This window comes from Chiloscyllium punctatum, chromosome 18, assembly GCF_047496795.1.
Source record: "Chiloscyllium punctatum isolate Juve2018m chromosome 18, sChiPun1.3, whole genome shotgun sequence".
In the NCBI taxonomy this organism is placed as follows: domain Eukaryota; kingdom Metazoa; phylum Chordata; class Chondrichthyes; order Orectolobiformes; family Hemiscylliidae; genus Chiloscyllium; species Chiloscyllium punctatum.
The window spans coordinates 83,767,478-83,780,442 of record NC_092756.1 but is presented as its reverse complement, the minus strand read 5'-3'; the positions used below and the strand labels follow the sequence as shown (position 1 = coordinate 83,780,442).

Sequence of the window (12,965 nt, the reverse complement as noted above, 5' to 3'; positions counted from 1 at the left end):
CTTGCACCTCAATTTCTGCACTCACTAAAGTTTAACTTTGAAACTGCCAAGATAGTATCTGTCGGAGTTCGCGGCAATTAAAGTTAATTTGTATTCATACACAAATTATGATTACAATGCAACATGCCCAGAGTTTAGCTGACAGAACATGGATGCAAAAAAATAAGTACTTGAGGTAACACTGTTTTAATAATAGATTTGCATGAAGTAACGCCAAGATCTTGACACTCAAATTAGAAAGATAAAATATATAAGATGAGGAATACTTTCAGGAGTTGCAGCAACCTTGAAGTAAACCCTAAAATGGATCCAGAAGGGCATGGAATCACCACTGACATATTACTTGGTCACTGTGACAAGGTTAAAGCACATTCTTTATAAACAATTTAGTTCCATTTGATACCTACCTCTTGTGTTTTATTTGGGGAAGAATCATTGCGAGCTTGATTTGCTGATCCTAGTCTTTTCTCTATCTGCATGAGCTTTGCCTGCAGAAAAGTGCAAGAGCACAATCATTTTACAAGAAATCTTACACACAAAATAATCTTACCCCAGTGATTCCATGCATTGGCCAACTGTCGAGTATTATTCTGGATGTAACAGTTATCAATTGGATTGCATTTAAAATGAAAACTACAAGTCTTGGAAATGGGGCTGGCCAGAAGAGTTATGGGTCTGTTCACCACAATTTGCACATTACCTAGAACAGAAGTGTTAGTGAGAGTGTGCGTGTGTTGAAAACACAGTTTGCAGTTGAAATTCAGACATTTCTCCCAACTTCCAAAAAGTGTTACTGCTTCTACAAAAAAATCATTCATCACATTAAACGGTAAGTAAAATAATTTTAGATGAGTCCACTTGTAATATGAAAGTATAACGATTTACAAACTATGTAGTCATTAGAGGAGGCAGTTAAAAATTTAACTGTCAATAGAGACAAACACAAAGCTGGTATATTTGAATAAGGAAACAAAGTTTAGAAATCACTGATGTACATTAAGTGGCAAGACTTGTTGGGTTTGATGTTTGGTACCCTTTTATTGATCTTACTGGTCATAATGCTAGACATCATTAAATCATGCAGAGTGCAACACAGGACTGGGATACGCCCATATTTATGCTGTTGAGAATCTAAATTTCCAATTCACGATTTCAAATACCATATGCGTATGGCATTGTTCAGTGAAAGTCAAATCATGAGTTTCTCTGTGCAGAGATTATCACAGTAATTTTTCAGTGAATTCCTAAAACACATGCTATTATTCACAACACTAAATAAGAAATGCAAAAGATGATTTATTGTATTAGAATCCTTTGTAGCTCTTGAGAACGCAAGTGGAAAGTCACTGGAATGTTTTATATAAATCAATTTGTTTGCTATATTGGAAGCTACTGGTACCTGTCAGGTATGAAGGTGTGTTTTTTTACAAAAAAGTGAACAATTGATGATTTTCATTTCTACTTGCTGATCAGATTCAATTTCACATTCACCAAATCATATTGTACCTATCTAGTGCAATAGTTCAAAAGGTTTGTACATCAGAGTCAGAGCACACTCAAAAAGCAGCAGACATGCAGTAAAGTTAAGTCCTGTTAAGATTTCTGCACTTTCAAAATAGGGAAGTGTTTGCAGCTCATACTTTCTTCTCTCATAGAGAATGACTTGGGAAGCAGTTGCTGAGCATACCCAATTTTGAGATTCTCACAACAAATCAAAAGGTCAAAGCATAAATCCTAAATCGGTATTTTCTGATTGATACTTTCAGGCATTTTTAAATTATGCCTTTCAGAATTTTTCTAACATTATAATTCATTGTAAGATTAAAAAGAACAAGTTTTGCTTAAACAAAAACTGCACTGCACAACTACAAGTTACAGCAACAAGCCTGAATTGCAAATAAGCTGTTCCCAATACAAGTAAAGGTAAAGAGATAGGGAGCTGGCAGTGTTTGTTTTTGCTACCTGCCTTTCAACCATAGCTGCAAAACTACGTCCTTCAACAGTGATAAGGCTTCGGAGGTATAAAATCTTCTGCACTTGCATCTTCAGTCAAGTTTTGTTCCTTCAGGAATTGACACCAAACATACCAGATTTCAGCACTTACATGGTTGCTAGCCAGGACACTGGAATAGTGTCTTACTGTGCATGGAGTCAAAAAAACTTAATGCACTTTAAGCTGGGAAATTGGACTATAGACAAATTTAATTACTAATGCAAGATTACTATGCTCTGGTTGTTCATGGAGCAAGGGCATATGAAGTGGGCAGTGATATTGAGTGTTAGCTCAAGATTTCCAAATTATTTCCACTCTGAACATTGCAGGAAGTTGCAGATTTTAGTACTTGCCTGTAAGCCACTGATTAAAGATTCATGTCTTGTGTTGCATTCAATTTTTTCTACTCTGTTCTTCAGCTCTGCCAGCTTCTTGTCAAAAACACCACTCTGCATGGCACTGATGCGTTCTTCAATGATCTGCTGAACAATCTACAAACGAAAACTAGTGTCACTACTATAAACATTTATCTTTCATCCATTGATCGGTTTCAAAGGATTAATATCGTTTTGCTCCATTTCCAACAATTTCTTCACCCAAATGCAAGTTAGTATACTGTGAATATTTACATTACACAAATTGGATTTATGTAGCATCTTTAATATAATAGAACCTCAGCACACTTCACAGGAACATATTATGACAGGACACTAAGCCACATTTAGGCCAGATAACTAAAAGGTCGGTCAGAGAGCTAGGTTTTAGAAGGAGTGCCCTCAAGTAGAAAAGCTAGGTAGGCAGCAAAAAGTTTGGGGAAAGAATTCCAGGGCCTATGCACCTAAAAGAGGTGGTCACCATTACGGAGCAATTAAAATTGTGGTCAACATGAGGTCGAAATACGATGAGTGAAGATATTCAAGGAATTAAAGTTACAGACAATGCCATAGAGGAATAAAAATTTGGAAATCGATGCATCGTTTGGTAAGCAAGCACATGGGTGATATGGGGCAGGAACAGGTGCAAATTAATAATAGTTCTTTGGAATAACCTCATGCTTGTGTGTACTGTCAGTCAGGAATTAACTGGAATAGTCAAGACTGGAGGAAACAAAGCACGAATGGGTGAGGCATATAGCATTGAAAAATTCAGGAGGGCAAACTCTAAAGTGGAAATCAGCAGATTGTGTGCTAGTACAACTGTGGTTGGAACCTCATATTGGACAGCAAGGTTGCAAAGAGGTTGATTTATGCCAGGTGAGTTAGAGTCATTATTGAAGTATTGAAAAGGAGTTTGGTAATTATACCAAATAGCATCTTCACCTTCCCAATAATTAAAGTGTGATAAATTAATGATCTCCCAAATGATATCAGAAAATAACTGAACTAGTATAAGCTCAGAATGAAGCAGCTCAACAGTCCAGGTTCACATACTTTTTCCAGTGTATTCCGGATCTCCCCTCTTGCAGTGATCTTCACTTTTAAGGCAGCTTCATATTCATCTCCAGAAAACCGACACCGCTTGGATATACTGCTTTCCATATCTTCAGACTTCGATCTTTTTCGTGGAACTACTTCATCTGTAAAAAAGATAGACAAAAATTATACCGGTTAGGTTTTTAAATCTTAAGTGATAACATTTAAATCAAGTTTATATCACTGTATAAAATTTAGACAATAGTAAAATATGATTTTAGTATTTCTCACATTCACTGATCAGATGCCTAAGCACAGAGGGGAGTGTAATTCACAATATTTCACTTTCCTGGGTCCATGAGCACTAGAACTGTGTACTAAATGTACATGATGAATGCTTCTAGTTTTGGATGTTTGGGAAGATACTGTTGTCAGGTTATGCTGGTGGTCAATCAGCAGTCAACTGCAATATCTTCATAACTTTAAAGAGATATTATACTTGCGAGCACTCACTTAAGCCTTGCGTCTTTCTGCCTACCAAGTCAGCTTTATTCACTTCATTAATTTCTCTGTACATTTACTTTTTAAAAAAAATATGAGTGCCTGCAATGGGAAAAATAAGTTGCTATGTGCAACTTCATTCAAGTGGCACATTAAATCAGCGACTATGGTATTCAGAAAGTTTGAACTATGCAGACCTTGCCTGAAATCTACACTGCGCAAATGGAGGGAAAACTAAAAAAGATTCATAGTTCCTAATGGTGTATGTTTGGGCAGTCATAATTCAAACGTCAAATCCAGATAAAGTAATTAAAGGAGGGGTTGGAAGAACAATTGGAACTTTTGAACTGGACAAAAGGGATTTTTGGTCAGAAGCTACCAAAGGCAAACTCCTGGTATGATTACTATTACTTATACTGTATTTATACTGGTCCCGGAAGTGTTTAATGCTGTATCTATGAGCAAAGAGAAAAACCACTCCATTCAACAGCATTGCTATTAAATTCCCTTACATGAGCTCTAAAGAGAGAAACAGTAATGTCTTTAGTTTCACTACCATCCCATCCCTAGGATTCCAATAAAAGCATAGTTTTGGATGTAGGTTTGCTCACTGAGCTGGGTTTGTTGCTGAGAACCCAAAACAAGCAGACAAAGCACGTCCAGATACCTTAGCCACTCTCCCCTACATCAAAGACATTGCGGAAATGACTGCCAGATTACTCAGACCCCTGGGCATCATGGTAGCCCACAAACCCAACACACTAAAACAGCAGCTAATGAACTTGAAAGACCCTACACAGATAACAAGCAAATCTAATATCATTTACAAAATACCTTCAAGGACTCTAACAAACACTGCATTAAACAGGCAGAAAACTAGCCACCAGGTTACGTGAACACCAGCTATCCACAAAAAGATATGACCCTCTCTCACTAATATCGTCACATATGGAGGAGGAAGGACAAGACTTCGACTGGAACAACACATCCATCCTAGGACAAACCAAACAAAGACATGCGTGAGAATTGCTAGAAGCACGGCATTCCAACTGGAACTCTATCAACAAACACATCGAGTTAGACACCATTTATTACCCCCAGAGGGAAAAAAACAGGTGGTGACCTCACCACAGGAAGTGACATCACCAACCCAAAGAAAGCCAAACATAAAAAGCAGGAATTTTCAGCATTGCTTCGCCTGAGGCCCACTGAAGATGTTACCTAGTAACAAAACGTCTGGAAATAAACCTTCCAGCTCAACAAGCAAACCTACATCCAAAACCTCAACCTGAGCTACAAATCTTCTCAAAATGCGCTAAAAGCATAGTTGTCAAAAAGAAACCAGTTTGTAACATTCTGGGTATATAAAAATTTCCATTGGTACCATAGTTGATCTAAGACTCAATGATCCTGATTAATACCCAACTACAATTTATAAAATGGGAAGGAACAGGAGATGGTCACTGGATTGGTAATGCAGAGAGCCAGGTGATGCTCTGGGAACCAGGGTTCCAATACCAAGGCAGACATTAAAATTTGACTTCATTTTGGACAAAACTCTTACGACACAGTATTGCTAGAAGGCCATGGGTTCAAATCTCACTTGTGGTGGTGATGTCTCCCAACACATCCAAACAGATTGATTTACTTTGATTTTTTTTATAAAAATCAGAGAGCTAACAAAATCAAAAGGAATGTCAAGAAAAATAAAATGAGGTCAGAAAGCTTCTTCCCAATGCCAAGCTTCTAATATTTCATTTTTGTTCAGAGAAATAAGGGGTGTTTTATTTACAGCAGATAACAATACTTTAAAAATAAGCAATGCACCTCAAGAACAGAAAACGTCACAAAATTCACAAGATGGAAAGATGAAAAGACCGAAAAATCTGTATTTACTAATAACTTGATGTCTCAAAATGCCAAAGTAGATCTACTCAAATTTCAGAGGAGTGTTGATTGCTGACCAGAATATTATCCAATAAGCCTAAAAGTTCAAATTTTAGAGTAGAATTCTTTTAAATTTTCTATTAATTTTAGTTTCCTTAAAAGCATGGAAACATTTCCCAGGTTGGATGGATGTTTTCAGCCAACATTTTGATGGGAGTAACTATTTTTAATTCATTCATGTGACACCGGTATTGCTGGCTGGGACAACATTTATTGCTGACAGCAAACTGTAGTCTGACAGCAATGCAACTAACTCTTAATTACCTTCTAGGGGTGGGCAATTAATGCTGGCTTAGTCAAAGCCAATATCCTATGAATGAATTAAAATAAAAATCATTGTTTAGGAGTTGAGGACTATTGCCCAATACTAACGCCCCCCACAACCTGTTACAAAGATCACAGCAGATCTAGAGTTTGTTGTGATTGAACAATCCAGGATGAAATACACCTTCCCTTTAAAATTTGAAAAAAACAAATCCATTAATGGTTTTTTCCTTGGGCATTCTAAAAACCTTGATGAAAACAGCACTTGGCTGTGAGAGACATGTTTTTCCTCATGGTGCTATTTCAGCACTCAGTCTTCTCCATTATCTTTCTGCCACCTTTGTGGATAGACTGAATGGAATTCTGCCTTAGTTATTGGTAACATGTAGGTTATGGCCATAGAATAAGACTCTTTTGGTGTCTATAAAGCTCAGATCTTTTTCTGCTTGATCCAGTCACTCATTCTTGAATGTGTATCTGCCATTACTTGCACCTTGCCTGGAGCATAGGTTATGACAGAAATATCTGATTAGTTCAAACCAGAATTTCTACCAGACCTGAATTCTGCATTGTTTTTAAATGTCTGAGCCGTTAGGCATGTTTCCATGTTTTGCGATGTACAAAGATATCAAATTGTTCCCTCTTACATCCCAGATTTTGAAACACTGCTTTTCAGAAAATCTCTGGTGCAGGAGAAATCCTAAATTCTACTTGGTTAAATCAATAATCACCTGAATGTTGTAATGAAAGGATTGAAAACAAGAGGGCACAAATACAAGGTAATTTTCATACGAAACAAATGTAATGCTAGAAAAATCTAACAAAACAAACAGTTTGGGTTTGGAATTCATTACCTGGAAGCATGGAGGAAACAGGTTCAATTGAGGCATTCAACATGGCATATTGACAATTATCTAAAGAGAAACAATATTCAGGATTATGGGGGTAAAAAAAAAAGCATGAGAATGGCAAAATCAATGCTCAGAGCCAGTGTAGACGCAATGGGCTGATGAGCCTCTTTGCACCATAATAGCAAATACTACCATGTTGGTCGTCATAGGTGGTCATGCATCACTTTTTTAACAAAGTGTCTACCATATATACTTTTCTCAACAAGGAATGAAAAATTTTTCTGGAAGTCTACAAGTAGATGGGTTTAGCATTTTCTTACAGATGCATATTATAGCCCTATTTGAACTGCCTAAACCTTGAATAACTATAGAAATCTTTGCCAAAACACCCTCCTGTTCTCATTCTAAAGCATCGAATTCACTCTTAAGATATATAGCTGAATGCATGCATTTCTGCTCAATGAAATATCCCAATTCCTCAGTATATAATATTGTTTCGCTGTCACTTCATCCTCCATCACCAAACTTTATGATTTTTCCATGCACCTGAAGATGTGCACCTCCTGGACCCAAATGTTATGTTGACTGATATGATGCACTGACTTCAACTACAGCAAATTGTCTGCTAGCATTGTGACAGCTATTCCTGTAGAGTTTAAATTCTGTTTCAAACTCTTGGATATTTGCTGAATTTATTTTGACTGACCTCCCTTAGGAATGTTACCTTCACTTTTTGTTCCATAAACTTTAACTTCCTGACCATTCTTTTGGTTGCATGGATTTCCATTTTCCTTCTTCAGAACTGGTGTGAGGTGAAGGTCTGTTAACTTACCATTTTGAAAAAAAAAGAATGGTCACAGCTGGCTACAGTTCTGGCATTAACCTTAGCCTTTTGTGGACATTAAACATAATCAGAAGAGAAACCGATCAGAGTCACAGAGTCAGAGATGTACAGCATAGAAACAGACCCTTTGGTCCAACCTGTCCATGCCAACCAGATATCCCAACCCAAACTAGTCCCACCTGCCAGCACCCGGCCCTTATCCCTCTAAATCCTTCCTATTCATATACCCATCCAGATGCCTCTTGAATGTTGCAATTGTACCAGCCTCCACCACATCCTCTGGCAGCTCATTCCATACATACCACCCTCTGCGTGAAAAAGTTGCCCCTTAGGCCTCTTTTGTATCTTTCCCCCCTCACCCTAAACCTACGCCCTCTAGTTCTGGACTCCCCCAACCACAGGGAAAAGACTTTGCCTATCCTATCCATGCCCCTCAATTTTGTAAACCTCTATAAAAGGTCACCCCTCAGCTTCCGAAGCTCCAGGGAAAACAGCCCCAGCCTGTTTGGCCTCTCCCTGTAGCTCAGATCATCCAACCCTGGCAACATCCTTGTAAATCTTTTCTGAACCCTTTCAAGTTTCACAACATCTTTCCGATAGGAAGGAGACCACAACTGCACGCAATATTCCAACAGTGGCCTAACCAATGTCCTGTACAGCCGCAACATGACCTCCCAACTCCTGTACTCAATACTCTGACCAATAAATGAAAGCATACCAAGTGCCTTCTTCACTATCCTAGCTACCTGCCACTCCACTTTCAAGGAGCTATGAACCTGCACTCCAAGGTCTCTTTGTTCAGCAACACTCCAGAGGACCTTACCATTAAGTGTATCAGTCCTGCTAAGATTTGCTTTCCCAAAATGCAGCACCTTGCATTTATCTGAATTAAACTCCATCTGCCACTTCTCAGCCCAATGGCCCATCTGGTCCAGATCCTGTTCTAATCTGAAATAACCCTCTTCGCTGTCCACTATGCCTCCAATTTTGGTGTCATCTGCAAACTTACTAACTGTACTTCTTATGCTCGCATCTAAATCATTTATGTAAATGACAAAAAGTAGAGGGCCCAGCACCAATCCTCGTGGCACTCCACTGGTCACAGGCCTCCAGTCTGAAAAACAACCCTCCACCACCACCCTCTGAATTCTACCTTTGAGCCAGTTCTGTATCCAAATGGCTATTTCTCCTTGTATTCCATGAGATCTAACCTTGCTAATCAGTCTCCCATGGGGAACCTTGTCAAACGCCTTACTGAAGTCCATATAGATCACATCTACTGCTCTGCCCTCAAACCTTCTTTACTTCAAAATATTAAATCAAGTTTGTGAGACATGATTTCCCACGCACAAAGCCATGATTTCCCGAATCAGTCCTTGCCTTTCCAAATACATGTACATCCTGTCCCTCAGGATTCCAACAACTTGCCCACCACCAAGGTCAGGCTCACTGGTCTATAGTTCCCTGGCTTGTCCTTACCACCCTTCCTAAACAACGTCATATGGTTGATTTTGATGCTCTTTAGCTGGCTTTTGGCATAATGATGGTATATTGGCATCTTGAATTTTACCCATTCGACCAGGTCAGAAGAATCTGATGCTTCAGCACAGTACTGACCGATTTTGGGCTTGAATTTCTGCCTGTTAAGTCTGATAAATTGCATTCCTCAGACTAACTACTTACATGGCTTTAAATTAATTTCTCCTTCAAAAACTCAGTAACATAGCATTAAAAATGCTTTATTAATTCCATAGAAGGCTACAATTTCTCATTAAATTTCAGGTTTTATCACAAATTTCTTTTGGGACTAAGTACATGTTGAATGCTTGAATGTATTATGCTCTATTGAGTTTTCTTTCTTTTGTCTTACTAGACACTAATCAGCTATAAGAAATAAAAAAGTTGTCTTGATGGCAATGATCCTTCATGTGTAGGCCTAAAACCATTCTGCAATGCTGAAACTGCCTCTTTGAGAGATCCTTCGTTTGGTCTCAGTAGGTCATCCAATAGGAGAGATAATGGGAAAGTCTCTACCAGAGCTGCCATACCTATGGTCTACTGCACCAACTGATCTGCAGGAGTACTTTGGTTTTTTTTTGTTGAAATGTTCAGATTCTTTTACTCAGCATTGCCGATTCTTGACTAGTCTTCAAAATGTTCAGAAAATCTTTATTCCCTAACCTTCAGAGGCACTCTGTAGCTCTAATAATTGAAGTCTGAGGTCTTGACCTGCCTTTGGAATCTTCCCATTTTTTACTTGGCCACATCTTTTAAGCTTTCCCAGGTACTGTGTTGCTTTCAAAGTCTTCTCTTTTCAGTTGTTACTTGCACTTGGTTTTAACTTCAGATCTTGCTTCTGGATGCTTTCTCCGCTAGATGTCACCATGTTTTTTTACTATGCTTCAAGCTAATATCGCTTCCTACACATTGTGATACAAGTCCAGAGTGTCACAAGATGAGGGTGCCTGCTCCTTATCTTTCAGGAAGGCTTCTCAACTGATACATTATTTATAACTGCAAAATCGGTATTTAAAATAAAGATCACTGTCTTCACAACACACACGTCTGCTGTCTTCTCACAGATAATTGAACCATGTGATCAGAATTCCACAACCATAAACTTCCAAAATAATAAAGATGAGAGTATATGCTTTTCTTTTGATGATTTAAAACAAAATGTATTGATTTTATTAGATTTGATTTTTAAGGGCACTTTCTATTCAAATGTTAAATAGCTATAGACAACTCCTTACAAAGGAAGTGTGATTGCAAGGAACAAAAAAAATTCTATTTGAGTTAATTGTATTCTGGACTTTTTTTTAAAAAAACAGGTTAGAGTATTGGCTCAAAAGGGAATTGGGAGTCTTGGGACCACAGATTATGCACTGTAAAATTGATACTCAATGAATGCGGATTTGTGACTCACATTTGTATGTCAATTCAATTTGCTGTTACTATTGGGGTCAATAGCTCCTTCAAGTCTTTAACCTGAAGGAGTACCTCGCACTATTTATATTTAAACTTAAATCAAATGCAACCATTGCTTGAGATATTTCTCACATTTTAAACTACGGTGCTATTGGTGATTTATTTGCAGTCATTTCTCCTTATCCATGGAGGGTTCCATTCCAGAGAACCCCTGTGAATGAAATTCGCAAGTGCAGGATAAAAATAGGATGCGTGATTTTTGTGGATGTTGTCATGACTTATTTTTTGGCATGGATAGATGAATGTGTGATTAGTGATTTTGCAGATACAATAAACATACAATAAATCCTCTAACTACTGATAGATCACTAGCCAGAAGTAAAAGCTGTTTGCAGTCAACTCTGGCATCCAATTTGAGAGCTGAGAGATACAGAGGGCTCAGTTTGTATTTATGGACTGCTATTCAATTAGCAAGTTATTCCAAACTATCCTTTACAATTGGCTGCACAAATGAGTCAGATTCAGCTATCATCAAAGATTTACTCTTAAGAATGGCTTTGTTGCTTGATAAAGGTCAGGTTATGAATTGCATAGGCTGCTTTTATTAGAACAGTAACAAAGTGTCCTAGCAATTTGCTGGGAAACAAAAGTCAGACTTAGTCTGATGGCAAACTAGGATTAAGCATTAATTTAAATGTGTATTATTGGAGGGAAACATCATTTGTCTCTTGACCAAATTGAAATCATGGGTATTTGGCCTATGATTTTTAGCATACACCATAGATCAGTCTGCATTCTTTGCTGAATGTCTGCAATTGCCAATAAAAACTGATTTCCAAACTGTCACCTTCCTTTTAGAAAATTCTTGAGAGAAGGAAAATGTTTCCGACTATTGCGTGTAAAATTTGAAGACCATAACCTCACCCACATGTTTAATTTCAGCAAATTAAATCACAAGCATGTATGAGTGCAATTAATGATGAATAACTATAGTGCTATTTAACATGGGGGGGTGGCATGAGAAGTTATTTGAAAGAATGCTATTTATTCCTCTTTGAAATGATCCACTGCTTAGAAGTCTGCAGCACATTCTACTATACCAAAGATGATGCAGTGAATAGTTTTAGCATTTTGTGGAAAAGAAAAAGATGGAAAAGGAAAGAGTACAATTAAGATATTAAAAATGCTACATGTTCATAGTCAGTCAGTTTTGTGCAACATTTTCCTAGGAAAAATGTACTTACTTGGTTCTTGCTTTTGTCTGGTTTCAGCAGCTTGCTTTATGTGATCTGTATCTAGAAGACAGAATATACAAAAAAACTATTGAGTCATCATATTAGTCAGTAAACTTTTACTCAGAAGCTTAAGAAACCTGTCAGTTAAGCCACTGCAATTATCTCACATCTAACGCCAATAGCGTTGGTCGGAGCCACTTAAGAATATTCCTGGTTAAAAGGTGAACTATAAAGTGAACAATGTGAACTATAAAATGGGCAATAAGTGGCAGCTCTAAATAAGGATTCGGAATCATCACAGGCTTGGTGGGCAAAGGGCCTATTCCTGTGCTATATTGTGTTGTAAAGCCAAACTCTTTTAAAGGTCAGAAACCTGTTGGAATGAGTATTCGAAACTACAACTGTGATGACATTTGTTTTGCATATGGTTGAAGGGCACTTAAAAGTTACCTTTACCCTACAACTCCAAAATTGTCATTAAAAAAATTTTTAAGATTTAAATTATGCATTTTCACATTTCCATTTTTAAGTTTATAACAAATTGAATCTGCATAAGGAAAAACTGCAAGCTGCAGACATTGGCAAATCTGTTTGTGCAAAACAAGTCAGCACTGGGAATATCAATTCATTATTTCAGGCTGATTCTCCTCAGAGATCATAAGCTGGATGTTCAGGGAAATTCAGTAACTTATTGCAGACAACAAACAGATGGACACTGCATATAGTGTCAACAAGAAAAAAGGGCCTGGTTGTCAATTGTCAATACTGCAGCCACCACAATTCCTAGATACAGGATGAAAGAAAAAGTCTATGCTTAAGGATACAATAAAGTTCAAAACGAATGACTGAAATACACAGCCTTTGGCTTAGAGTTAGAAGCAACAAATGCAGGTGGTCAGATCTTAAAATTAGAAATTGTGTAAAGGTCCCATGCAAAAAACTTGTCAGCTAGACTGCCTGCAAAAACAGGAGATTGCGCAGTTTACTTCC

The 12,965-nt window shown here is 37.7% G+C and overlaps 1 protein-coding gene across 14 annotated transcripts in view; it reads right to left on the bottom strand.

Annotated features, from left to right (window-relative positions):
• LOC140489255 (activating transcription factor 7-interacting protein 1-like) overlaps positions 1 to 12,965 on the bottom strand; it is a 184,702-nt gene that overhangs the window by 78,350 nt on the left and 93,387 nt on the right. For 12 of the 14 annotated variants that reach the window (XM_072588615.1, XM_072588616.1, XM_072588617.1 and 9 more), the window contains 5 exons: positions 11,985 to 12,035; positions 6,972 to 7,031; positions 3,424 to 3,569; positions 2,347 to 2,484; positions 408 to 488 (listed from right to left, as the gene is read on the bottom strand). In XM_072588615.1, the coding sequence (XP_072444716.1) occupies positions 408 to 488; positions 2,347 to 2,484; positions 3,424 to 3,569; positions 6,972 to 7,031; positions 11,985 to 12,035 (476 nt within the window). The remainder of the gene's footprint in view (positions 1 to 407; positions 489 to 2,346; positions 2,485 to 3,423; positions 3,570 to 6,971; positions 7,032 to 11,984; positions 12,036 to 12,965) is intronic. The other 2 variants (XM_072588618.1, XM_072588614.1) reach the window with 1 other exon arrangement.